This window comes from Pristis pectinata, chromosome 34 (assembly GCF_009764475.1).
Source record: "Pristis pectinata isolate sPriPec2 chromosome 34, sPriPec2.1.pri, whole genome shotgun sequence".
Lineage (NCBI taxonomy): Eukaryota > Metazoa > Chordata > Chondrichthyes > Rhinopristiformes > Pristidae > Pristis > Pristis pectinata.
The window spans coordinates 10160834-10187795 of record NC_067438.1 but is presented as its reverse complement, the minus strand read 5'-3'; the positions used below and the strand labels follow the sequence as shown (position 1 = coordinate 10187795).

The window sequence follows — 26962 nt, the reverse complement described above, 5'->3', positions numbered from 1 at the left end:
CACTCTGCCTTCCCTCCGCCTCCCGCCGAATGATGGACGTATTGCGTCACTCAGGCCACGCCCCTCGCACCCTGCGTGATGACGTCATCAGGTTGGACCTGCTGACGCTGCGGCGGGTGAGTGAGGCCCTGGTCCGGCCTGTGGCGGGTCCGGGGCACTGAGCTGCAACCGGTGGAGATGGGTTGGGGTTTGGGGTTGGGTGTTGGTGGGGGATGTGAGGGGGTTTGGGGTGTGTGCGGGTGTTGTGTGAGGAGGGTTGGGGGGTGGTGTGGGAGGGTTGGGGTCATGAGGTGGGTGGTGAGGTTGGGGTGGGGGTGGTGAGGTTGGGGTGGGGGTCGTGAGGTGGGTGGTGTAGGGAGTGGGTGGTGATGGGGATGGGTGTGGGAGGGGTGAGGGGATGGTGTGGGGGTGGGAGGGGAGGGGAGGGAGTGAGGTGGGTGTGGGGGGGTTGGGGGTGTTAGGTGTGGGGTGGGGGGTTGGGGTGTGTGGGGTGGGGGTGGTGAGGTGGACGGTGGGGGGTGAGATGGAGGTGAGCTGGGTGAGTGGGGGGTGAGGGTGTGGGGGGTGGGAGGAGGTGGTAGATTGGGGGCTTGGGATGTCGTGCGGCATGGTGTGAAGTGGGGTTGGGGGATGAGGTGAGGTGGGGAGTGAGTGGTCTCCTTGCTGCAACCGGAGGGGGCGGGGGGAGCGAGCACCCGCGCTGCATCTAGGAGGGAGCTTGCAAGTGCTTCTGTGGGTCAGATATTGATGTTCAAGTGTCTGGTTGTGATAGGCACACAACTGATCGTGTCAATGCCATTAAAATTAGCTTTTTGCAGTAGCAGCACAGTGCTTTACAAGACAAGGACAAACATGAGTTAATATAAACTTAAATTAACATAAATTATCGCAACACACACAAACTGCTGGAGGAACTCAGCAGGTCAGGCAGCATGTATGGAGGGAAATGAACAGTCGACGTTTCTGGTTAAGACCCTTCATCAGGACAAATTATATAAATTATCACATAATAAATAACTCACATAAATTATACATTACTTACACGTGTGCAAAATAAACAATGCCACTAGTGCAAGATTGAGACAGAGAGAGAGAAGAAAATACAGTCCAAAGTAGTGTTAAGGCTTCCCTCCTCAGTTCGGGTGTCCCCCAGTGTGTCACTGTGTTGATCTCCATCTCCTTGCAAGTCACTGGCAGCTGCACCTCACTGAAGATCAAAGGACCACAGGCACTGGAAATCTGAAATAAAAGCAGCCTAGAAACACCCAGTGGGACAGTTGGCATCTGTGGGGAGGGAAACTGAGTTAGTGTTGCAGATCTAAATGCTGCCCACACTCAGCATCTTGGGGTGGGGGAGGGAGGAGCAGAACTGATGTTTCACATTGAAGACCCTTCTCAGAGCTGAGAGAGAGAAAACAAATTAGTTTTAAGTTGCAAGGAGGGTGAGGATGGGGCAGAGAAGGTGGGGATGCAGTAGAAGGGAATATCCCTGACAGGGTGACGTTTGGTAATTCCATTGGCTTTTGAATTGGTTTCTTATTGCCACATGTACCAAGGTACAGTGGAAAAACTTGTCTTGCATTCCATTCATACAGATCAATTCATTACACAGTGCATTGAGGTAGTACAGGGTAAAACAATACAGAATGCAGAATATAGTGTTACAGTTACAGAGAAAGTACAGTGCAGGCAGACAATAAAGTGCAAGGTCATAACGAGGTAAATTGTGAGGTCAAGAGTCCACTTTATCATACTAGGAAACCGTTCAATTGTCTAATAACAGCAGGATACAAGCTGTCCTTGAGCTGGTGATACGTGCTTACAGGCTTTTGTATCTTCTGCCCTCTGGGAGAGGGGAGAAGAGAGAATCTCCTGGGTAGGTGGGGTCTTTGATTATGTTGGCTGCTTTACCGAGGTACCAAGAAGTGTAGACAGAATCCATGGAGGGGAGGCTGGTTTCCGTGATGTGCTGAATTGTGTCCACAACTCTCTGCAATTTCTGGCTGTCACAGGCAGAGCAGTTGCCATACCAAGCCATGATGCATCTCGATAGGATGCTTTCTATGGTGCATCAATAAAAATTGGTGAGGGTCGACGGGGACATGCCCAAATAGGTTCATGAGGAATGCGAGAGAGAGAGCAAGTGAGGAAATGGCACATGTAAGCTGTGAAGTATGAGTACAAGTTGAAAGCAAAAAGAGAACGTTGGAAATGCCCAGCAGATCAGTCAGTTTCTGTAAAGAGGGGACAAACTGAGTAAAAATCACGGAAAGATAAGGTTAAAGAGGAACTGGCCAATTCTGACACAAACAGAGAAAGCAAGTTGTCTGAATTTGTTGAATGCATTGTTGGGTCCTAAAGATTGCAGTGTGCCCAGATAGAAGCTAAAGAGCTGTTTGTCAAGCCTTGGGCCTCGTTGGAAAGGTGTTGGGAGGCTGGGGATGTAGAGGGTCACAGTGGCTGTGAGAGGGAGGACTAAAGTGGCAAGCAATTAGAAGCTCAGGGTTGACCCTGTGGTCTTTTGAGTGCAGGTGCTCTGCAAAGCGATCACCCAATCTGTGCTTGGTTCTCTAATGCAGAGGAGACCACACTGTGAACAACGAATGAAGTCCACTCGATTGGAAGAAGTGCATGGGAGTTGCTGCTTAACCTGGAAGATCTGTTTGGTTGCCCACGTGGTGGGAAGGGATGAAGTGAAAGAGCAGCCGTTGCGCCTCCTGTGGTTGCATGGGAAAGTGGAGTGGTTGGTGGGGACAGAAGAACAGACCAGGTAGCAGCAAAAGGGATGGTTCCTTCAGAATACTGAAAGGGGGTTGGGGGAGATGTGTCTCGTGGTGGAATCTTGTTTAAGGTGATGAAGATTGTGAACCATTGAACGTGGGGAACGGTGGAGTGGAAGGTGAGGTCCAGGGGAACTCTGTCCTTGGCCTGTCCAACAGGAGAGGGGCTGAGAGCAGAGGGTAGGAGGATCGATGCAGTCAAGGGCTCTATCCTCATGATAAAGGGGAAAAACGATTGATTGTGCAGTATTTTAAGTGTTTTATAAAGCAAAGTGTTACAAGTTACAGATATTTCAGGTCACGGAGTCATACAGCACAGAAACAGGCCCTTCAGCCCAACTGGTCCATGCTGACTGGGATGCCCTATCCATGCAAGTCCCATTTGCCAGCATTTGGCCCAGATACTTCTAAAGCTTTCCCATCCACGTACCTGTCCAACTGTCTTTCAGAAGTTGTTATCCCACCTCATCATAAGTGTTTTTCTTTCCACAGATCTGAGTGTTTCCAATGTTTTCTGTTTTTATTTCAGAGTTCCAATATGTGTAGTTTTTTTTTGGTATTCAGTTACTAAAGGTGGGTTTAGTGCTCAGCAGTTGTTGGGTAGTTTTATGGTCAGGACTGAAATGATCCACTTTGTTTACCTCTGGGTAAAATGCTAATCCTTTAAGAGTTTGTATTGACAGGTAGTTGTCACCTTTACATCCAAGAGGAGAGGACTTTAGTTGGGTTAGTCATGGTAGAATAGCTGAGATCTAATTGAATGGTAGACCAGATTCGAGGGCTGAGTGGCCTCATGCCTGACTCCCATCTCTCCGTCTGCAGCTGGATCAATGGTAATAGGTAAATGGTTTGAATGTTGCTGTTTTCTGGACCTTGTTAGTGACTAACAGACCGACAGAGTCATACGGTGTGGAAGCGGGTCTTTCAGCCCACCAACCATCAAGCACCCATTTACGCTAATCTCATTTTAAAAATTTTTCCCTACATTCCCATCAATTGATGGATAGGAAAGATTTGGAGGGATATGGGCCAAACGCGGGCAAATGGGACTAGCTTAGATGGGTGTTTTGGTCAGCATGGACCATTTGGGTCGAAGGGCCTGTTTCCTTGCTGTAGGACACCATGACTCTAATTGCCCCCAGATTGTACTGCTCAGCTACACACCAAGGACAATTTACAGTGGCCAATTAAACCTACCAATCCGCATGTCTTTTGTATGTGGAGTGGGTGGGGGCGGTATTGGAGCATCCAGGGCAAACCCAAATGGTCATGGAGAATGTGCAAACTCCGCACAGACAGCAGCAGAGGTCGGGATTAAACCCGGGTCGCAGGAGCTGGGAGGCAGCTGCTGTACCAGCTGCACCACTGTGTCACCCTACAATAAGATGGGAATGATGAGCATCAAGAGGAGACAAAAGGGAGACCGCAGATGCTGGAAGTCTGGAGCAACACACAAGAAATGCTGGAGGAACTCAGCAGGTCAGGCAGCACCTATGGAGGGAAATGAACAGTCGACGTTTTGGTCCGAGACACTTCATCCCGATCCATCAAGATCCCGATGAAGGGTCTCGGCCTGAAACGTCGACTGTTCCTTTCCCTCCATAGATGCTGCCTGACCTGCTGAGTTCCTCCAGCAGTTATTGTTTGTTGAACGAGTATCAAGAAATGATAATCTAATGGAACTCATTAGATAAGTAGGAGGTGAGGGAAACCAGATGGTGCAAAGAATACTCCATTTCCAGGTGTAAATAAAGCCAAACTTTCCATGATTACCAATCGACGGCCTGTTGTTGAGCTGGCCTGCAATCCAAGCGCAGCCTGGGTAATGTTACACAGATTAACCAAAGTGCTTGAAGGAGCAATTGACCAATCAGACAGCTGTCAAATGAAATGGAGGAGATGTCAGTTGAAATCAAGCTGGAGAGCAGTATAAACACAGGGGCCTGTGTTCGTGGGCAGATCTTGATTAGGGAGGCTTTTCAGTCACGAGCTGTGTTTTTCTCAATAGCATGGGGCCCAGCAGTCGGCCAGGTGACTAAACCTCTTTCGGTCTCTTGTTTTCTTTTCCCTCACTTACTTTCCCATAGGTTAGTCAGAGAAAAGTGAAATCTATAGCAGGGCGGAGCCAATAAGATTCCTTTATTAGTCACATGTACATCGAAACACACGGTGAAATGCATCTTTTGTGTAGAGTGTTCAGGGGGCAGCCCGCAAGTGTCGCCACGCTTCCGGTGCCAACATAGCATGCCCACAACTTCCTAACCCGTACATCTTTGGAATGTGGGAGGAAACCGGAGCACCCGGAGGAAACCCACGCAGACACACAGGGAGAACGTACAAACTCCTTACAGACAGCGGCCAGAATCGAACCCGGGTTGCTGGCACTGTAATAGCGTTATGCTAACTGCTGCACTACCATGCCTTCCCATATCCAGTCAACTTACAGCCCTTGTGTTCGAGCCAGAGAATGCTGTGGAGGTGTTTGTCAGCATAGTTGAGAGCGATGGTGTGATTACTTGGGAGTCTTCGTCAAAGTCGAGTTTATTGTCATCTGCACAAGTCCATGTGCGCACAGGTGCAATGAAAAACTTACCTGCAGCAGCATCACAGGCACAGAGCATCAGAGACACAACATTCACAAGAAAAACATAAACACAAGTTATACAAAATTATACAAGAAAGAACACAGCATTCGGCAAGAAGGAATGCACCTGAATTCCTTCTTGAGATGCGTGTGTTGCTGCTAAGACGGGTGGTCCAACTCTCACTTCTCTTGAGACAGTGGGAGTGAACCTCAGGCTCCTTGCACTACCCCACTCCCACAACTTCAAACAAGTTTGTTTCCTCACTTTCCCAGTTCCAACGAAGGGTCCTTGACCCAAAATGTCGACTTGTTTTTCTCCCCCAGCTACTGGCCGACTTGCTGAGTTCTCTGTTTTTGCCTCTGATTTATCTGCATCTGCGGTATTTTGGTTTCATGGGGTACTTGGACGGGGCCTCAGATTTCGGGTGGTGCGGCTGCTCAGAGGGGGGAGGTTGCGGGTTGGGGGAGAACGGGAGGGTCAAGGGGTGATTGGGCCCTGAAGGGAGTGAGCCACCTCGGAGAGTGAGTAACTGAAGGATTTGGGATGGGGGGCGTGGGGGAGGAGGAGGGGGTAGTGATAAAGATTGGAGGGAATCAAAGGGGAGGGGCCAACAGGGGAGCGAGCGAATAGGGTGGACGAGGGTAAGGAGAGAACAAGGAAGACATGGGGAACTGAGGGAGAAGGGGACTGGAAGATCACGTGTATGTGGTCAGTCCATGGGCTTTGCTCTGTCGTATGCGTCGTACAGCACAGAAATAGGCCCTTTGGCCCACCATGTCTATGCCGACCTTTTTGCCGATCTACACTGATCCCATTTGCCCACATATGCCTTGCCCGTCTAAATGCCTCCTAAGCATAGAGATTCCACCTCCTCTGGCAGTGCGTTCCAGATATCAACTGTTCACTGTTTATAAAAATACTTACCCCTCAGATCCCCTTCAAAATTCCTTCCTCTCTCCTTAACCCTATGAGTTCTTGATGTTGATACCCCTACAGTGGGAACAAGATTTTGACTACCCTGTCTGTGCCTTTCACTTCATAAACTTCCATCAAGTTACTCCTCCTCTCCAAGGTAAACAAGCCCAGCCTCTTCCCATAACTCAAGGTCTCCAATCCAGGTAACATCCCAGTGGATCTCTGCACCTTCTCCATATGTGTGTGCGTGCGCGCGCTAAGTCTGTGCAGCAGGGACTGGTCTCCAGTTGATTTAGACCAAGCCCTGACTCTGTTAACAACAGGCAATCTGCCAGAGGAGCTCAGCAAGTCAAGCAGCAGCTGTGGGAGGGAAAGGGAAATGTCGACAATTCCTCCCCCGCTCCCCCCCAGATGCTGCTCGACCCACTGAGTTCCTCCAGCAGATTGTTTGTTGCTCCAGATTCTCTTGTGTCTCCCGACTCCTGTTAAAACCATTGTGCTAGTCGGTGTGCAATAGCCACTCCATGTTAGAGGAAGTCGTGCCCAGGCACCTTTCTCTTCTCCGAACCAGAACAGTAGGAAGTCTCCTCAATCCCGAGGGACTGCTGAAGAAGGGGGCTCCAGCTTCAATGACCTGCCCTGCTAGTTTTTTTCCCCCATAGTTCTCTTCTGTTTCCTGGGAAAGGTTCTGCTTATGTACTTGGTTGTCGCCTGGATTTGGAAACCTCCCCACAGCGAACAGTTTCCCAGAGTCCGGCAGTCTTGGTTCCCTGGAAGTTGCAGTTTGACTCTCCGGAAGGGGTTGAGAAAGATCCCACTGTGCAACTGCCTCACCTGAGTGTTGGTTCACCACTTACATCTGAAGCAGCAGGTTGTGAGTCCTGCTGCAGCCTTTGAAGAGTCCCGTATCATTGACACTTTGCATTGCTTTGCAAAACTGAGGGTCCATGTACTTGTAAAAGATCCCCATGTTTGATAAGGTTCCTGGATATCCTGGTCCACATTGATCCATCTGGAAGTATTACCCCTTCTCTTGCCTCCAACAGATTAACCAGTCACTTCAACCATTGCAGAGTCTCCTTGCTGTGTTTACCATCCACCCTCTCCCCCAGCTTGTACAACCAGGCTGGCAGTGCTCACCACTATGCTTGTGCTGGAAGAGAAGGAAATTGGGGATGGAGAGGGGTTTTTTTTGTCCTGCCCACTGGCACAGCTGGTAGAGCCGCTGTCACACAGCTCCAGTGAAGTGGGTTCAATCCCGACGTGCTGTGTGGGAATTGCACGTTCTCCCTCATGACTACATGGGTTTCCTCCGGGTGCTCTGGTTTCCACACACGTCCCAGAGATGTGAGGGTTGGTGGGTTAATTGGCTGCTGTAAATTGTCCCTACTTTGTAAGTGAGTACTGGAATCTGGGGGGAGTTGATGAGACTGTGAGGAGAATAAAATGGGATTAATGCAGATTTAGTGCAAATGACTGGTTCACAGTCAGCATAGACTAAGTGGGCCAAAGGGCCTGTTTCCATACTGTACGTCTCTACAGCTCAAATTAATATCTTGCATCATGGACAGATGATGTGTTCAGGGTGTTACCTTTAACAGTGTTAGCCTTGAATGCAGGAGCCTGTTTCCAATAACTTTTCTATGGTGTCCGCACAGGGGAATGCGAGTCTTCAGTCAGGCCCTGAGCAGCCTGATGCTAGCCCTCAAACACAGCCCCTTCAAAGCCACCGTCCTTGTAAGTTCATGTTTTTGTTCGTTCCTTCTGTGCTGAGCTGATCTGTCTAAATTCAAAGGGCAAAGTCGAATGTTCTCACCCATCTGTGCCTCTGGTCGAGAGGAGCAGGCGGCCTGACTGATGGAGAATGATGAAGGGAAGGTTTAGAGAAGGTGCTCCACTTGTGGGAGGAGACCTGATAGAAGTTCATAAAGTTATGAGAGGCAGAGATAGGATAGATAGTCAGAAACCTTTCCCCAGGGTAGAATAATACTGGAGGGCATTCATGTAAGGTGAGAGGGGGGAAAGTTCAGAGGAGCTGTGCGTGGCAAGTTATTTTTACACAGAGAGTGATGGGTGCCTGGAATGGCCAGGGGTGGTAGTGGAAGCAGATACGATAGTGGCGTTTGAGAAGCTTTTAGATAGACGCATGAATCTGCAGGGAATGGAAGGATATGGATCATGTGCAAGTAGATTTAGTTTAAATTGGCATTGTGTTCAGCAGAGACATCATGGGCCACAGGGTTCTGGTTTTATTGGTATTGGTTTATTATTGTCACTTGTACCGAGGTACAGTGAAAAACTTGTCTTGCATACCGATCGTACAGGTCAATTCATTACACAGTGCATCGAGGTAGTACAGGGTAAAACAATAACAGAATACAGAGTAAAGTGTCACAGCTACAGGGAAGTGCATTGCAGGTTGACAATAAGGTGCAAGGTCACAACAAGGTAGGTTGTGAGGTCAAGAGTCCATCTCACAAGGGAACCGTTCAATAGTCTTATCACCGTGGGGTAGAAGCTGTCCTTGAGCCTGGTGGTACGTGTCCTCAGGCTCCTGTATCTTCTGCCTGATGGGAGAGGGGAGAAGCGAGAATGACCCGGGTGGGTGGGGTCTTTGATTATGCTGGCTGCTTCACCAAGGCAGTGAGAGGTATAGACAGAGTTCTATAAGACCAATACAAGGCAGTCACTAGTAGGGAGTTTGGGAGCAGATGCTCGATGCAGAGAGGTGAAAGTGTGAAAGTGGAAGGTGGTGAATAGTATAGATGTTTTTAACTGGAAGCTCGATAGACATGTGGGTGGGGTGAATAGAAGGGTAGATTGGTGGGTCAGCTGAACTCAAGTGGGGGGGGTCTCATTGGAGCAGAAATACCAACATTGCCCAACTGAGCTTAATGATCTCTATCCAGACTCTGTAACCTCCGTACACTTCTATTTTGCGAGACTTTAACCCTTTAACCTAAGGACCTTATTGTTCCAGTTGTTAAGCTCTGGACTGTTTTCATCTCACCAGCTTGTTCTATCACATTCCGTGTATGCCGTTCATCTCAGTTCTCTGTCCTTTTAGATGGCACGGTAGCACAGCGGGTAGAGCCACTGCCTCACAGCTCCAGGGTCCCCGGTTCAATCCTCACTTCCGGTGCTGTCCGTGTGGAGTTTGCACGTTCTCCCTATGACCTCATAGGTTTCCCCCAGGTTCCCTCCCACATCCCAGAGACGTGCGGGTCAGCGGGTTAATTGGCCGTTGTAAATGGCTTCCAGTGTAGGTGAGTGGGGGGAGGATCAGTTGGGCGTGTCAGAGAGAATAGGCTACAGGGAAATAAGTGGGGAATTGGGATTGCCCTGGAGAGTCAGTATAGAGTCAATGGGCCGAACAGCCTGCTGCCATGTGGTAAGGAAATATGAGAGATTGTCTCCGAATCTCTTGGCACTTTCTGCCTGTCTCCACTCTAGCACAGATGGGAATGCAGCCAACGGGTGAGCATGGATAGAGGTGGAAGATCTTTAAGATCTTTTCCTGTGTTGTAAAGACGAGCAGGTTGTTGACATGAGTGAGTGTGTGCAGGAGCTGGTGGGAGAGCCGGCTGCTGGATGGGAACACACGGCAGAAACAAAGCCTTGTAATTACACAGATCCTTTCGTGATCACAGTAGAATGCAAAGCACCTTGTAATCTATGAAGTACCTTTGAAGTGCAGGCAATATAGGAAATGCTGCAGCCAATTTGCGCTCAAGGCTTTACAAATACAATAAAACAATAATCCGACATGCTTGAGACTTTGTGGATTATTGGATGTAATTTCTATTAATACCCCCAACACACTTTAACTTGACTTTTATTTAGATGTCACACAGTATTATAAGAAATACTGTATAACCAGGTAAGTTTAAATGGAGCATGGGAACCAGGACCCCAGTAAGTGGGAAGGGAGTGGGGAACAGGGGCCCAGTAAGTAAGGAGTGTGGGAACAGGAGCGCAGTAAGTGGGAAGGGAGTGGGGAACAGGGGCCCAGTAAGTGAGTAAGTGGGACGGGAGTGGGGAACAGGGTCCCAGTAAGTGGGAAGGGAGTGGGGAACAGGGGCCCAGTAAGTGCGAAGGGAGTGGGGAACAAGGCCCCAGTAAGTGGGAAGGGAGTGGGGAACAGGGCCCCAGTAAATGGAAAGGGAGTGGGGAACAGGGGCCCAGTAAGTGCGAAGGGAGTGGGGAACAGGGCCCAGTAAGTGCGAAGGGGGAACAGGGACCCAGTAAGTGGGAAGGGAGTGGGGAACAGGGCCCAGTAAGTGCGAAGGGAGTGGGGAACAGGGGCCCAGTAAGTGGGAAGGGAGTGGGGAACAGGGCCCCAGTAAGTGGGAAGGGAGTGGGGAACAGGGGCCCAGTAAGTGGGAAGGGAGTGGGGAACAGGTGCCCTGGTGAGTGTGAAGGGCACGTGGCAAACATTACCTGGTAAGTCAGATGCCAAACACCCAGGATTTCCAAATATTTGGATAACATTGTTTTACTGTAGCAATGAGACAATGACCAAATAATCGTTTACTATGTGAGCAGAAGGATAAACGTGAACCTTTTGTGGCGTGGGATCTCCCTGGTTACCTGAGAAGCCAGATCGACTGGAGGCCACACTGCATTGGTACTGACTCCCTTCCAACTGCTTGAGAGGTTCCCTGACTTCCAGTCTCCGGGAGTTTTGGTGTACATTGTCCAGTGACTGTGTGTCACCCTCCGATGAAGGGATTACATCCAGCCAGACCCCACCTCACGTGGGTCATGCCCAAACACCTCTTTAGTTGGCCTCACTGTTTATTGGTATTGGTTTATTATTGTCACTTGTACAGAGGTACAGTGAAAAACTTGTCTTGCATACCGATCGTACAGGTCAATTCATTACACAGTGCAGTTACATTGAGTTAGTACAGAGTGCATTGAGGTAGTACAGGTAAGAACAATAACAGTACAAAGTGTCACAGCTACAGAGAAAGTGCAGTGCAATAAGGTGCAAGGTCACAGCAAGGTAGATCGTGAGGTCATAGTCCATCTCACCGTATAAGGGAACCGTTCAATAGTCTTATCACAGTGGGGTAGAAGCTGTCCTTAAGTCTGGTGATACATGCCCTCAGGCTCCTGTATCTTCTACCTGATGGGAGAGGAGAGAAGAGCGAATGACCCGGGTGGGTGGGGTCTTTTATTATGCTGGCTGCTTCACCAAGGCAGCGAGAGTTAACGACAGAGTCTGGGGAGGGGGGGTGGGGTGGGGTGGTGGGGGATGGTTTCCAGTCCTTCCCTCCAACAAGTGGAGCACACTCTTCTCCCCGGATTAGCACACGAGAAGATAGGTGAAGGAGTAGGTCCCTCAAGCCTGCCCTGCCATTCAATTCGATCAATGCTGGCTTCAACTCTTCTGTGCCAGTTCCCCATAACCCTCAATTCCTCGATCTTTCCAATATTTAGCTATTACCACCTTAAACCTATCTAATAGAATTGTACAGCATGGAAAAAGGCCCTTTGGCCCATACTTGTCCATGCCGACCAAGATGTATATTCAAGCTAATCCCATTTCCCAGCACTTGGGCCATATCCCTCTAAACTCTTCTTATCTGTATACCTGTCTATGTGCTTCTTAAATGTATCTGATGTACCTGCCTCAACCATTTCCTCTGGCAGCTGGTTCCATGTATCTACCACCCGCCGTGTTAAAAAAAAAGTCGCCCCTCAGGTTCTTATTAAACCTTTCACCTCTCACCTTAAAACTAGTTATTGATTCCCCAACCCTGGAAAAAAGACCACGCCCTATCTATGCCCCTCGTGATTTTATACACCTCTGTGAAATCACCCCTCAGTCTCCTACACTCCAAGGAGTAAAGTCTAACCCCTCCCTATAACTCAGTCCCTCAAGTCCTGGCAACATCCTTGTAAGTCTTTTTTGCACTCTTTCCAGTTAAATCACATCCTTCCTGTAACAGGGTGAATGACCTAGACTTCCACCACCCTCAGGGGCAGAGAACTCCAGAGATTCAATGCCCCCTGAAAGAGAAATTTCTATGCATTTCAGTTTTAAATGACTAGCCCTTGCTTTGTACCTGCCCTGCAGTCTACCTGTTTCCACCCATCATCCCCCACTTATCCGGTTCCACCTATCACCTACCAGCCCCATGTCTCACTTCTTTATACTGGCTGTCTCCTCTCTACACTCTCTGTCCCAATGAGACCCGAAACGTCGACCGCTACTTTGCCTCCGCGGATGCTGATTGACCCACTGTGGCCCTCCAGCAGTGTGTTTCTTGCTCCAGATTCCAGTGTCTGCCATCTCTTGTGTCTCCAATGTCAAATAGTCTACAGTAAATCCCTGCAACCAGTCTCTCTCTCAGGTTTTCTTATGGAGATACTCTGCTGGCTCCTTCCCACCCCACTAACTCACTAACTCTCTTGTCTTTTATAGGCGCTGGTTTTCACGCTGTTGATGTTGTCTGGCCTGAGAAGTGTGGGATTAAGACTGTTTTCCATGGAGGCTTCCTATGTGTCTGGCACACACTCTACTGCCTTTGTAACCTGCCCCAATATGGAGGTCGCCAAGACCATCGCCCGGTGAGACAGGAGCTGTTTACCTGTATGTTTGTTCATGGGATGAGAGTGGATGAGACAGTACCATTTTATTACCTCCAACACACTGGATCCTGTTCATTACAGAAGGAGGCCATTCAACCAATCGTGCTAGTACCAGCTCTTTATCGAACCAACCAAATAATCCCCCTTCCTTGAAATTTCCCCATGGCCCTGCAGATCTTTTCCCCTTTCAAATATTCATCCCAATCCCTCTTAAAATTCAACCTGCTTTCTCAGATTGACAAACTAATGAATAAAAAATGTAGTTTCCTCATTTTTGTTCCATTTGCCAGTTACCGTAACTCAGTGGTCGCTGAATCTCCTTCCTGTGGATTCAGTAGTACCTATTTATTTAAGTGAAACCCACAATGGCAATTTTTAATCTGTCCTAATCTTCCGTGGTCAAAGGAAAGCAATCCCATTCTCTCTGTTCTCTTCTCAGTTCCATGCATGTTGCACCTTGAGCTGCTATTGAAGTCCTGAATTCTGCTCCTTCTTGAAAATACCAGATAAACGTGCCTAGTTTTAGTGGCAGCTTGGCTCAATTAGTAGTATCTTTGTTCTTGATTCAAGAGATTCATAGTGGGAGCCCTACCACAGAAATTGTACCAAGCCTCCAGGTGTACTATAGCCTGAGTTGGCAATATGTGTATAAGGCTTTAAAACAAGACCCCATCTACTTGCTTAGATGGGTGTAAAAGATCCCACATCATCAGGGGTGCAGCTATTTTAAAAGTGCTGCACCTTTTTGGCACCTTACCACACCTTCCAGAAGTTCCGGTGTCTGTGTGTGGAGTTTGCACGTTCTCCCTGTGACCACATGAGTTTCCCCTGAGTGCTCTGGTTTCCTCCCACATCCCAACCTCGTGCGGGTCAGTAGGGTAAATCGCTGCTTTAAATTGCCCCCCAGAGTGTAGGTGAGGGGTAGAATTTGGGGGGGAGTTGATGGGAATACGGGGAAAATGAAATGGGATTGGTGTAAATGGGTGCTCGATGGTTGGCACAGACTCTGGGATTGAAGGTATTGGTATTGGTTTATTATTGTCACTTATACCGAGGTACAGTGAAAAACTTGTCTTGCATACCGATCGTACAGGTCAATTCATTACACAGTGCAGTTACATTGAGTTAGTACAGATTGCATTGAGGTAGTACAGGTAAAAACAATAACAGTACAGAGTAAAGTGTCACAGCTACAGAGAAAGTGCAGCGCAATAAGGTGCAAGGTCACAACAAGGTAGATCGTGAGGTCAGAGTCCATCTTATTGCATAAGGGAACCGTTCAATAGTTTTATCACAGTGGGGTAGAAGCTATCCTTAAGTCTGGTGGTACATGCCCTCAGGCTCCTGTATCTTCTACCCGATAGAAGAGGAGAAGAGAGAATATCCTGGGTGGGTGGGGTCTTTGATTATGCCGGCTGCTTCGCCAAGACAACGAGAGTTAAAGACGAGAGTCCAAGGAGGGGAGGCTGGTGTCCGTGATGCGCTGGGCTGTGTCCACAACTCTCTGCAGTTTCTTGCAGTCCTGGGCAGAGCAGTTGCCGTACCAAGCCGTGATACATCCAGCTAGGATGCTTTCTATGGTGCATCGGTAAAAGTTGGTGACAGTGAAAGGGGACAAACCAAATTTCTTTAGCCTCCTGAGGAAGCAGAGGCGCTGGTGAGCTTTCTTGGTCGTGGCATCTACGTGATTTGACCAGGACAGGAAGTTGGTGATGTTCACTCCCAGGAACTTGAAGCTCTCAACCCTCTCGACCTCAGCACCATTGATGTAGACAGGTGCATGTACACCGCCCCCTTTCCTGAAGTCAATGACCAGCTCTTGTTTTGTTGACAAAGGGCCTGTTTTGTCAAAGGGCCTGTTTCTACACTGTATGACTATGATTCTGTTAACCTTAGATCTGTGAGCCCTCGTTCTAGATATCTCAAATCAGCAGAAGCAGCTTTAAGAACCTCAAGCTCCAGATTTTCCGTCTGTTTTCCCTGTATCAGTTTTCTCACCCAGTCAGTATTCTGGGAACTCTGTTGCCTTTTCTCTATTCATCGTCTTTCCCTCAGCGTGTTGTCCAGAGATACACACTCTGCATCAGCATTACCTTCACTTGACTTTGGTACTTCATACGACTTATCATGAAACCCATTCACAGAATAATATAGCACAGAAATGGGCCCTTCAGCTCATCATGTCCCTGCCAGCCCATTTACACCAATCCTACACCAATCTCATTTTATCCTCCCCACGTTCCTGTCAACTCTGTCAGATTCTACCACTCGCCCACATACTAGAAGCAGTTTATAAGGTCAAATAACCTACCAACCCACACGTCTTTGGGATGTAGGAGGAAGCTTATGCAGTCACAGAGAGAGGTACAAGCTGTGGTTCACTTGTGTCTGGATGTGCAACCGTGTTGGACAAGTGCACCACAGGAACAGTTCTTTCAGTCGCAGGCGGCCTGTCAATTATAGCAACTCAGTCCCAACTCAAATTGAACTTCAGACAAGTGAAACGAGCAATTCCTGCTCTGTGCTGCGCGGCTGACACTGAGTTTCTGCTGTGTTTAAACCCTCCAGAGGCGCCGTGGAGAAGAAGCTGGCTGCCTGTGTGAACGTTGTGCCGCAGATAACATCCATGTACGTGAGTCTTTGCACTGAATACACTCTGATAGAGGATGTAGGACACCATTCTTAGAGTCACACAGCACGGAAACAGGCCCTTCAGCCCAACTGGTCCATGCCAACCAAGATTCCCATCTAAGCTAGTCCTATTTGCCTGCGTTTGGCCCATATCCCTCTAAACCTTTCCTATCCTTGTACCTGTCCAAGCACCTTTTAAATGCTGTTAAGGTACCTGCCTCAGCCACTTCCTCTGGCAGCTTGTTCCATATACTTGATCACTTTCTAAGTGAAAAAGTTGCCCCTCAGGTTCCTATTAAATCTCCCCTCACCTTAAACCTATCCCCTCTAGTTCTCCCCAACCCTGGGAAAAAGACTGTGCACATTCACCCGATCTATGCCCCTCACCTTTATACACCTTGATACACCCCTCATTCTCCTATGCTCCAGTGGAAAAAGTCCCAACCTGCTCAACCTCTCTCCATAACTCAGTCCCTCGAGTCCCAGCAACACTCTCGTAAACCTCCTCTCCACTCTCTCCATTGAATATTTCATTATAGAATCGAACAGCACAGACACCGGCCCTTCAGCCCACCTCGTCCATGCCGTCTGTGATGCTTTTCCATGCTAATCCCATTCGCCTGCAGTGGGCCTGTATCCCTCTACACCTTTCCTATCCAAGTACCTGTTCAAACACATGGAAATTGTACCTGCCTCTACCACCTCCTCTGGCAGCTCGTTCCAGATAACCACCCCCCTCTGTGTGAAAAACACCCCTCAGATCCCCTTCAAATTTCTCCCCTCCCACCCTACACCTGTGCCCTTTAGTTCTGGACCCCTCCCTGGAAGAAAAGACAATATCTATCCTATCAATGCCCCTCCTAATTTTGTAAACCACTATAATGTCACCCCTCATCCTCGTGTTGAATAAACCCAGCCTACCCAATCTCTCCTTGTAACTACAGCCCTCCGTTCCAGGCAACATCTTGGTGAATCTCTTCTGCACTCATTCTAATGCTACCACATCCTCCCTGTAGTAGGGCAACCAGAACGGAACAAAGTATGTTTACCCAACTTCCAGTTTGTCAATCAACTTCTTGGACTTGGCTGATTTAATTTTTTGTTTATGCGAACATTGCAGCTTATGCGACTGCAGCTTCTTCACGCAACAAAGGCTGGTGCGTGTTTGGAACGAGCTGCCAGAAATCGTGGTTAAGGCGGGCACATTAACAACGTTTAAAAGCCATCTAGATAAGTATCTGGATGGGAGGGGTTTAGAGGGTTATGGACCAAACGCGGGCAGAAGGGACTAGCTCGCTGGGCAACACAGTCAGCACGGATGAGTTGGGCCAAGGCCTGTTTCCATGCTGTATGACTCTAATGATCCAATGAACAAAAACGACCAGAGAATCTGATTTCACGATATTGGGTTAGAGATAAGTATTGGTCACAGCTCAAGGAGTTCCTTTGGCATTCTGAATTACTATCGTGGGATTGTTCTTATTTACAGTATGTGGCTCTCACTGGCAAGGCCAATTTATTGTCCATCCCTAAATGTCTTGTGAGCTATCTTCTCAAACCGCTGCAGAGTGTGTGATGAAGGCACTCCCGCAGTGCATCAGATTCCAAGATTACGACCCAGCACTGACGAAGGAGTGACTGTTTAATACTGGGAAGGAAGCTGTGGGGTACTGATATTCTCATACAGTCCTTCTACCACCTGGATGGTGGGTTTAGGAGTTTCACCTTCAACTGTGCGTGAAGATGCAATCTCCACATTATGTGTCACCTGAAAGGCGTGATCTCTGCAGTGACCCATGTTATCCCTTGTGTGGGTTCCTCAAGGGTCACCACTTACCTGAAAGGCTTCATTGTTTGATTCTAATAAATAGTTGCAAGGATGCAAATGTTTCGATGGACTCGAGGACAATGTAAACATGCTTACTGATGTATGACCAGTCCCCTTCACTTTCAGAGAGAACATCTTACTGGCGTACATGTAGACATGATGTGTAAATTTCCTTGTTTTTACTCTACAGATACGAATGGAAGGGAAACATTGAAGAGGATAATGAAGTTTTACTTGTGAGTTTTCAAATTATAGCATTCAATGTACTTCTTGGTGTGTTTACATTTAAGTACAATGTCTGGAGTAAACCGTCTTTGGGGGCTTCTCAGCTGCATCTAGGCAAAGGTCAAGGGGAAATGAAGGGTTGGCCGTAAGGGGAACTTTGGGGGATGGGGATACAGTGATGGCATCTGACTGAATACTATGGGACATGGGGGATGGTTGAGCGGTCTTGTCGTCCAATTGGATCTGACAGATCACATAGTAGTCAGCCACTGGGGGAATGGAATGGTCACCCACTGGGGGAGTGGAATGGTCACCCACCGGGAGAGTGAACTCTTCACCCACTGGGGGAGTGGAATGGTCACCCACTGGGGGAGTGGAATGGTCACCCACTGGGAGAGTGGACTGGTCACCCACTGGGGGAGTGGACTGGTCAGTGACTGGCTCTATTTGCCTCTTTTTTTTGTCTGCCTCCATCGATCACCCCTTCCTCCTTGTCTCCCAACTCCACCCCTCCACCTCCCCTACACCTGGCTCGATCTGCCCATCATCCTTCACCCCTCCTCAGTCTGCCAATCAGCCACGGGCCCTGTCTCCACACTCCACTCTTAGTCCTGATGCAGGGTTTCAACCCAAAATGTCAACAATTCCCTCCCCTTCCCACCCCCCCCACAGATGCTGCTCAACCCATTGAGTTCCTCCAGCAGATCATTTGTTGCTCCAGATTCCAGCATCTGCTATCCGGCTAATTTGGAAACCTGGCTCACCCGGTGACCCATGCCATGCTCCCCTCCAGCTAGGGACCGGTTAACATGCTCCCTTTCAACTTACATGGTTCACTGGATGATTAATTATCATGTTGTGTAACATTTAAAAAAGCAATTTAAAAGTGTCGAGGTATCATTAGAAACATTCAATCATCTGGAAAATCTGTGAACCCGTGGCTTAGTTGGTTAAAGCACCTATCTAGTAAACAGGAGATCCTGGGTTCGAATCCCAGCAGTGCCTGCTGCTGAGGTCCTGAACCTCAGTTATTTGGCAGGCACGGTAGTGTAGCGGTTAGCGTAACGCTTTACAGCGCCAGCGACCCGGGTTCAATTCTGGCCGTTGTCTGTAAGGAGTTTGTACGTTCTCCCCGTGTCTGCGTGGGTTTCCTCCGGGTGCTCCGGTTTCCTCCCACATTCCAAAGACATACGGGTTAGGAATTTGTGGGCATGCTATGTTGGCACCGGAAGCATGGCGACACTTGCGGGCTGCCCCCAGAACACTCTACGCAAAAGATGCAATTCACTGTGTGTTTGGATATACATGTGACTGATAAAGAAATCTTATCTTACCTCCAAAGTCCCAAGCATGCCTGATTATCAGAGTTTCCTTGCGTGGCCGTTTGGGAGTTTTCCGTGCACAAATTGACTGCTATATTTCCTACATTATAACAGTATCTGCACTTCTGACGGCTTGTAAAAGGCTGTGAGATATGCTGAGGTGGGGAAAGGGGCTGTAAAAAATCCATTTCTTTCTACTTTTCTGACCTGCTATCAGCCTGGCTCTTGTAAGTGGTGGAATGTGTGCACCTTGTGTTTAACTCAGAGCCCCCATCAAGGCAGTTCCCTTCGTTCTGTCCTGTTAGTGTCAACCTCGTGTGCCGAGATCTAAGTGGAGTGTGCACCTGCAGGAGTCCTACCAGCTGAGCCAAACCTGAAGTGTAAAGCAATAATCATTTCCGCCATGTGCTATTTTTAGTGCTCCTGTCAGTGTGTTCACAGATATTCTCACCTGTGCTGTTGCTCTTCCATTCAACATGTGCAGACTGGTGATCTGTTTTTAGGAGTTTCAAGGATGTTTTTAATTGAGAACAGTTTAAAATCATGCACGCATCACTCAAAGCCGTCACCTGCGGAATAATGAGCTTGCCAGGTAAGTTATCCAGAACTGATATAAGATTGAAAGACTGTAGGATGTTGGGTTCATGCAGAAGGAAGGAAGGAAAGACTTGCATCCATTGTTCACAGGCTTGGGAGGGTCCAAAGCACTTTACAATTAATGTTGTACTTTTGAAGCTTAGCCACACTGACATTCAGTAGGAAATGCACAGCAACGTTACTGCACAGCGAGCTCCCACAAACAGCTTGACACTGACAAGATCATCTGTTTTCAGTGATGATGAACAAAGGATAGATGCTCACATGGATACCTGCAAATCAGGAGCAGGAGTAGGCCACTCGGCCCCTCAAACCTGACCCACCATTTAATAAGATCATGGCTGATCTGATTGTAAGCTTAACTCTGCATTCCCGCCCAACCCCTCTAACCTTTCACCCCCTCACTTATCAAGAATTTATCTCCGTCTGCCTTAAAAATATTTGAAGACTGCTTCCATCGCCCTTTGAGAGAGTTCCTAAGATTCTTGACCCCCAGTGAAATGTATCTTTTGTGTAAAATATGCTGGGGGCAGCCTGCAAGTGTTGCCACACTTCCGGCACCAACATAGCCTCATCTTTGTCTGGGTGACCCTCTTTTAAAAACAGCTTCTTCCCCACTGCCTTCAGGTTCTTGAACCGACCTGAAAAACCCGAATTCTACCTCGGACAACATTTCCCTCAACTTGCACTGATGTTGTTATGTTTATTTTGTGGTGTAAGTTACGTATAATTTATGTTAAGTTTATTTAACTTAGTTTGTCATGTACTGTGCTTCTGCTATGGCATTTATACCCTGGCTAGGTATGCCTATGACAATAAACTTGAGCTTGGACTTGGACTTGACCCTTAGTTCTGGATTGTCCCAAAAGATGAAACATCCTCTCCACACCCACCTGTGGAGACCTTCAGGGTCATACATGTTTCAATTAAGTTGGCTCTCATTCTTCTGAACCCCAATGAATAGACGCCCATCCTTTCCTCATAAGACAGCCCAGGTACCAGTCTATCAAACACTGGGCAGAGCTCCCCTCTTTTTAAAATAATGCTCTGGGGCTGCTTATGAGAGGGTAGACAGGACGTTGGTTTAACACCTCACTGTTAATGGTGCAGCGCTCCATCAGTAATGCTGTGGAAGCATCAACCGGAATTTTGTGATGAAGTCTCCAGAGTGGGGCTTGAACCTAGGATGCCCTGACTCCGGCGAGTGTGTGACCTACTTTACAACAGTACCCACCCTGCAAGAGGACATCATTGGCTGGAACATTGCCTGAGGCCTGATGGTCAGAGACTGAACACCTCAGCTTGATGGTATCATTGTTGGGTTTGCTTGGGGCAGTCTCACCTTGGTGAGGGCTGTGAGTGGAGGTGGATGTCCTGGGACGGCACGATAGTGTAGCGGTTAGTGTAACGCTATTACAGTGCCAGCGACCAGGGTTCAATTTCCGCCGCTGTCTGTAAGGAGTTTGTACGTTCTCCCCATGTGCCTACATGGGTTTCCTCCGGGTGCTCCAGTTTCTTACCATATTCCAAAGATCTACAGGTCAGGAGCTGTGAGCATGCTATGTTGGCGCCGGAAGAGTGGCGAGACTTGTGGGCTGCCCCCAGCACATTCTCAGTAATGCAAAAACAAGACACATTTCACTGTGTTTTTTGACGTACATGTGACTCATAAATTAATATCTTATATCTGGGGTTTCATTGAAAAGCCTCACTCCTGGCGTCATGATGGAGAGAAACACAGTGTGTGGCCTAATAACTCCTTCACAGATAGAAAATGTTGGAAACACTCAGCAGGTCAGGTAGCCTCCGTGGAAAGAGAAACAGTTAACATTTCAGCTCAAAGATTTCAAGCTGGTGGAGCTGCTTCCCCACAGCTTCGGCGACCCAGGTTCAATCCTGACCTCCCCGGCACTGTCTGTGTGGAGTTTGCACATTCTCCCTGTGATCGCATGGTTCCTCCCACATCCCAAAGAAAAGATTCACAAGGACGTTGCCTGGACTTGAGTTCTAAGGAGAGATTGGACAGGCTGGGACGGTTTTCCCTGGAGCGAAGGAGGCTGAGGGGTCACCTTACAGAGGTTATAAAGTCATGAGGGGCCTAGATAAAATGGATGGTCAGAGTCCTTTTCCCCAGGGTAGGGGAGTCTAAAACCAGAGAGCATAGGTTGAAGGTGAGAGGGGAAGGATCTAAAGAGGACCTAAGGGGCAACTTTTTCCACACGGAGAGTGTGGTGGGTATATAGAACGAGCTGCCAGAGGAAGTGGTAGAGGCGGGTACAAGTATTGGTATTGGTTTATTATTGTCACTGGTACCGAGGTACAGTGAAAAACTTGTCTTGCATACCGATCGTACAGGTCAATTCATTACACAGTGCAGTTACATTGAGTTAGTACAGAGTGCATTGATGTAGTACAGGTAAAAACAATAACAGTACAGAGTAAAGTGTCACAGCTACAGAGAAAGTGCAGTGCAATAAGGTGCCAGGTCACAATAAGGTAGCTGGTGAGGTCATAGTCCACCTCATTGTATAAGGGAACTGTTCAATAGTCTTATCACAGTGGGGCAGAAGCTGTCCTTAAGTCTGGTGGTACGTGCCCTCAGGCTCCTGTATCTTCTACCCTTCATTTAACACGTTTAAAAAAACATTTAGACAGGTTTATGGATAGGAAAGGCTTAGAGGGATACGGGCCAAACCCAGGCGAATGGGACTAGCTCAGGAAGGCATCTTGCTCGGTATGGATGAGTTGGGCTGAAGGGCCTGCTTCTGTGTTGTATGACTCTGTATCTGGGTTTATTGGCTGCTGCAAGTTGCCCCCAGTATATAGATGGGGGGAGTTGATGGTACTGTGGGAAGGATAAAAAAATGGGATTAGTGTGAATGGGTGTTTGATGGTCAGAGTGGGGTGAAGGGCCTGTTTCCGTGCTGTGTGACTCTTTGACTCTTCATCAGAACTGGGGAAGGAATTTCTTCCTTCATCCAGTTGAGAGTTTCCCTTTGGCCTGCTCATCACTGTTGACTTGTGTTTGACCTGAGCTCCTTCATGTTACCTCTCCCTTGACCTTGGATGTCATATGAGTCACCTGTGGAAGTTATTCATTGGACGCCGCAGCCTCAGGTCTGTGAAAGCAGCAGTTAAGTAAAAATAAAGAATCGCAGGTTCTTGGGAGATGAGATGGAAACAGATGGTGCTGGAAATGCACAGCGGGTTATGGCAACTGTAAGGGAAAGGTTCGGGTGACAGATGTACCCTTCAACAACTCTCAGGTCATACATCCCTTCTCCTGGTGTATGTTTGCCATGCTTTTTATTTTGCCTATTGTACTGAAATACAGAGATGAATTGGAAAGTTCTGGAACTACTCAGTAGGTCAGGCGGCGTCTGTGGAAAGAGAAGCAGTTAGTGTTTCGGGCCTGAGACCCTTCGTCTGAACTAGGAAAGAGGGAAAACAAGTTAGTATTTAGTTGCAGAGGAAACGTCAGAGTCGAGTTTGTTATCATCTGCACAAGTCCATGTGTGCACGGGTACAATGAAAAACTTACTTGCAGCAGCATCACAGGCACAGAGCATTAGGGACAGCATTCACAAGAAAAACACAAATTAAACCTGAATTAGACACAACTTTTACAAGAAAGAACACAATTAGAACAGAAAGCAAAGTCCATTTTAGTGCAAAATGATCAAAGTGGTCATGGTGTCGCTAAACTGTAGTGATTGGGGTTGTGGCGGTTGGTTCAAGAACCGAATGGTTGAAGGTAAGTAGCTGTTCTTGAGCAAAGGGGATAATCTCTGATTGGGTGAGACTGCATGACCTACTGTGGCAGTTAGAAGAAGATGATGATTTTTGCGTGCTCAATATCAGGGGCTGTGGGGCATTCCCAGCAGACCAGACTGTACGAACAGAAAGAGAAAACTGAGTCAAAAATCACAGATAGATGACTGGCAGAAATGTTCTGATACAGACAGAAAGAGAGAGCAAGTTAACTAAAGTTAGGGGATTTGATATTGAGTCCAGAAGGCTGCAGTGTTCCCGGATGGAAGATGAGTTGTTCCTCAAGCTTGCGTTATGCCTTGTAACCGTGTGGGAGGACACAGACTGAGAGGTCAGAGTGGGGCAGAGAATTAAAGTGCTTTTCATTTTGGATGTTGCAGAGGACGAGGAGGTAGTTTAACCTCCCTCTGAGGCTAGTCCACCAGCCAGTGAGGACATGGCTGAACTGTGATCTAACTCCGACACCTGCATTCCTAAATATCTTTGATTAATAAAATCTTAAATTTAAAATTAGCAGTTGACCTAGTTTCAAATACCATTAGTGGAAGAGGGTGTTGAACCACTCCAACAAGAGCTGTACCAAGAACCCCACCCATTTTTATCACCATCTGCCATATTTCCAAATGACAGAAGGGGGCCATTCAGCCCATCGGGTCTATGCCAGCTCACAGAGCAATCCCATTTCCCCAGTGATCTTACCAGTAACCTATTGTCCTTACAGTATCATCACAACTAATTAGCCAACCAACCCGCACGTGTCTGGGATGTGGGAGGAAACTGGAGCACCTGGGGGGAAACCCACATGGTCACAGGGAGAACATGCAAACTCCACACACAGACAGCACTGGAGGTCGGAATCGAACCTGGAGCTGTAGGAAGCAGCTCTACTTGCAGAACCACTGTGTTGTCCCTGAATCATGAATGGAACGGAAAGAGCTTCACAGCAGAAGGCTGCCAAGGAAGGGCTGACCTGCCAAATGGTGTGGCTTGGAATGGCAGTGTGTTTGAGGAGATGTTATCCAGGGGACATGGTAGTTTATTGTTACATCAATAAAACGTAACCACCACCCTGTGTTCAGCAACCTCCCGTTGTCTGATTTACAATTCGGTTTCTGCTGATGTTAGGTGAGATGTAAATACAGTGAAGCTCCAATAATCTGCTATCCGACATTTCAGAAATCCTGATGGTTCAGCTCCCACGCTCCCTTTCCATTCCCCGGGCCCCCAGTTCCTGCACTTCCTCCCCACTCATTGTAGCCCTGGTTCCCGCACTCCCTTCCCACTCTCTGGGGCCCCAGTTCCCACATCCCTTCCCACTCTCCAGGGTCCTAGTTCCCACACTCCCCACTTTCAGGGGCCCTAGTTCCTGCATTCCATTCCCACTCTCTGGGGCCCCAGTTCCCACATCCCTTCCCACCCTCCGGGGCCCCAGTTCCCACGCTCCCTTCCCACTCTCCGGGGTCCCACTTCCCACATCCCTTCCCACTCTCCAGGATCCTAGTTCCCACACTCCCCACTTTCAGGGGCCCTAGTTCCTGCACTCCATTCCCAGTCTCCGGGGCCCCAGTTCCCACACCCCACTCTCTGGGGCCCTGGTTCCCGCACTGCCTTCCCACTCTCCGGGCCCTGGTTCTCGTGCTGCCTTCCCACTTCATTCTTTTGAAAATTTATTATCAAACTGTATAACACGTTAAAAAAAAAATTGAATTAAAGGAGTATTGCGATATTAATAGGAATACCATCCAATTGTCTGGAAAATATGCTGATTTGGCACCAAAGTCCTGAGAGTTCCAGATTATTGGAGTTTTACTGCAGTGGCTACAATACAGAGGAGTCCTTACCATCAACTGAACAGGGAGCCAAGTCCGTGAGTAATATCTGTTGAAAGTCTCCAGAGCGAGGCTTGAACCTGTGGCTTCTGACTTGGACACCTTGGATCTGTCACATCTGCTCTTTAAATAGACTGCTTCCCGAGTGAATTGTTCACTGCATCAGGCACCACACCTCACCTGTAGCTCACTGCCTGACACAATGTCAGTGAGACATAGAACATAGAACACTACAGCACAATACAGGCCCTTCAGCCCACAATGTTGTGCCGACCTTTAAACCTCGCCTTAGACTATCTAACCCCTTCCTCCCACATCCCTCTATTTTAAATTCCTCCATATGCTTATCTAGTAATCTCTTGAATTTGACCAATGTACCTGCCTCCACCACCACCCCAGGCAGCGCATTCCATGCCCCAACCACTCTCTGGGTAAAAACCTTCCTCTGATATCTCCCTTGAACTTCCCACCCATTACTTTAAAGCCTTGCTCTCTTGTATTGAGCATTGGTGCCCTGGGAAAGAGGAGCTGGCTGTCCACTCTATCTATTCCTCTTAATATTTTGTGCACCTCTATCATGTCTCCTCTCATCCTCCTCCTCTCCAAAGAGTAAAGCCCCAGCTCCCTTAGTCTCTCCTCATAATGCATACTCTCTAAACCAGGCAATATCCTGGTAAATCTCCTCTGCACCCTTTCCAACGCTTCCACATCCTTCCTATAATGAGGCGACCCTGAATGACATTCGGTAAAGTGTGCACGTGTTTCTTCAGCATAATTAGCTCTTTTGTTTTTGTCTTTTAAACAGATGATTAAAACACGAACCACCAAAGTTAGTGATTTGGCAGCATATGTACGGTGAGTGGGGAAGCACTGTGGATTCCTCTGCAGGGACTGGAGGGAGGGGTTGTGTGTGTGGCTGTGCTTGTCTGCAATGATAGTGACGGTTTCTCTCATTTGTCTCCCTCCCGTTAGGTATGTTCACCCGTATGAAGTGGCGGAGGTCATCAGCCTGCCGATCGACCAGGGAAACCCACCTTATTTGAAGTGGCTGGGTGAGGTCGTCCCGGAATAAGCCCCCGACGGGTGGAGGGGGTTGTCGCACAGGCACGGCGCTGTGGCTGACGCCCGCGCTATGCAGGGGAAAGTATCCTCACTTTCCCCCAAGCCTCTGCCTTCTGCTTCCTCCTGTTTCAAAGGGATTCTGTGCTCCTGGCTGTTTTTCTGGTGCGCAAACCTGCAATCGTGTCCTTGGCCACAGAGGAACACCAGTCTGGTGATCAGTGTTGAACATTCAGCTGCCAAGCTGCAGACAGTGAGGTGTAGGGGGGCTTGACAGTGATTGAGCAGTGTTACAACTTGCTGCTTAAATGGTGACGCTTCCTCGTTATTGAGCACAGGAGCCTGATTAACACACCTTCCTGTTCTGCAGTTGTCCCTCTGCTGATCTCTGATTAAAAATGTACTTTGTTTATGTACCTTTTGTAGTCTCGGTCTGTTTCCCCGTCTCTTGCAAAGATAAGATTTCTTTATTAGTCACATGTGCATTGAAACACACAGTAAAATGCATCTTCTGTGTAAAGTGTTCTGGGGGCAGCCCGCAAGTGTCGCCACTCTTCCGATGCCAACACAGTATGCCCACAACTTCCTAACCCATATGTCTTTGGAATGTGGGAGGAAACCGGAGCACCCGGAGGAAACCCACGGAGACACGGGGAGAATGTACAAACTCCTTACAGGCAGTGGTGGGAATTGAAACCAGGTCGCTGGCACTGTAATAGCGTTACACTAACCGCTATGCTACCGTGCCTGCTTGTCCTCTGACTGCTCAGCCACAGTGAAGTTCCGATAATCCGGCATCTGATCATTCAGGAATCCAGAT

General features: G+C 48.3%; 2 protein-coding genes across 2 annotated transcripts in view; one reads left to right on the top strand and one right to left on the bottom strand.

Moving 5' to 3' along the window:
- Positions 1–13, bottom strand: part of LOC127585866 (ras/Rap GTPase-activating protein SynGAP-like) — a 469283-nt gene extending 469270 nt beyond the window's left edge. The window contains 1 exon segment of the mRNA XM_052043571.1: positions 1–13. This exon segment is cut by the window's left edge and continues 6 nt beyond it. The gene's annotated coding sequence lies outside the window, so the exon portion shown is untranslated.
- Positions 14–139: 126 nt separating this feature from the next.
- On the top strand, positions 140–26558 carry LOC127585863 (protein CutA homolog). The gene is made up of 7 exons (XM_052043569.1): positions 140–171; positions 7939–8017; positions 12714–12859; positions 15449–15508; positions 17530–17575; positions 25889–25938; positions 26056–26558. The coding sequence occupies exons 2-7, from the start codon at positions 7943–7945 to the stop codon at positions 26153–26155; spliced, it is 477 nt and encodes a 158-aa protein (XP_051899529.1). The 5' UTR covers positions 140–171; positions 7939–7942; the 3' UTR covers positions 26156–26558.
- Positions 26559–26962: the final 404 nt, after the last annotated feature.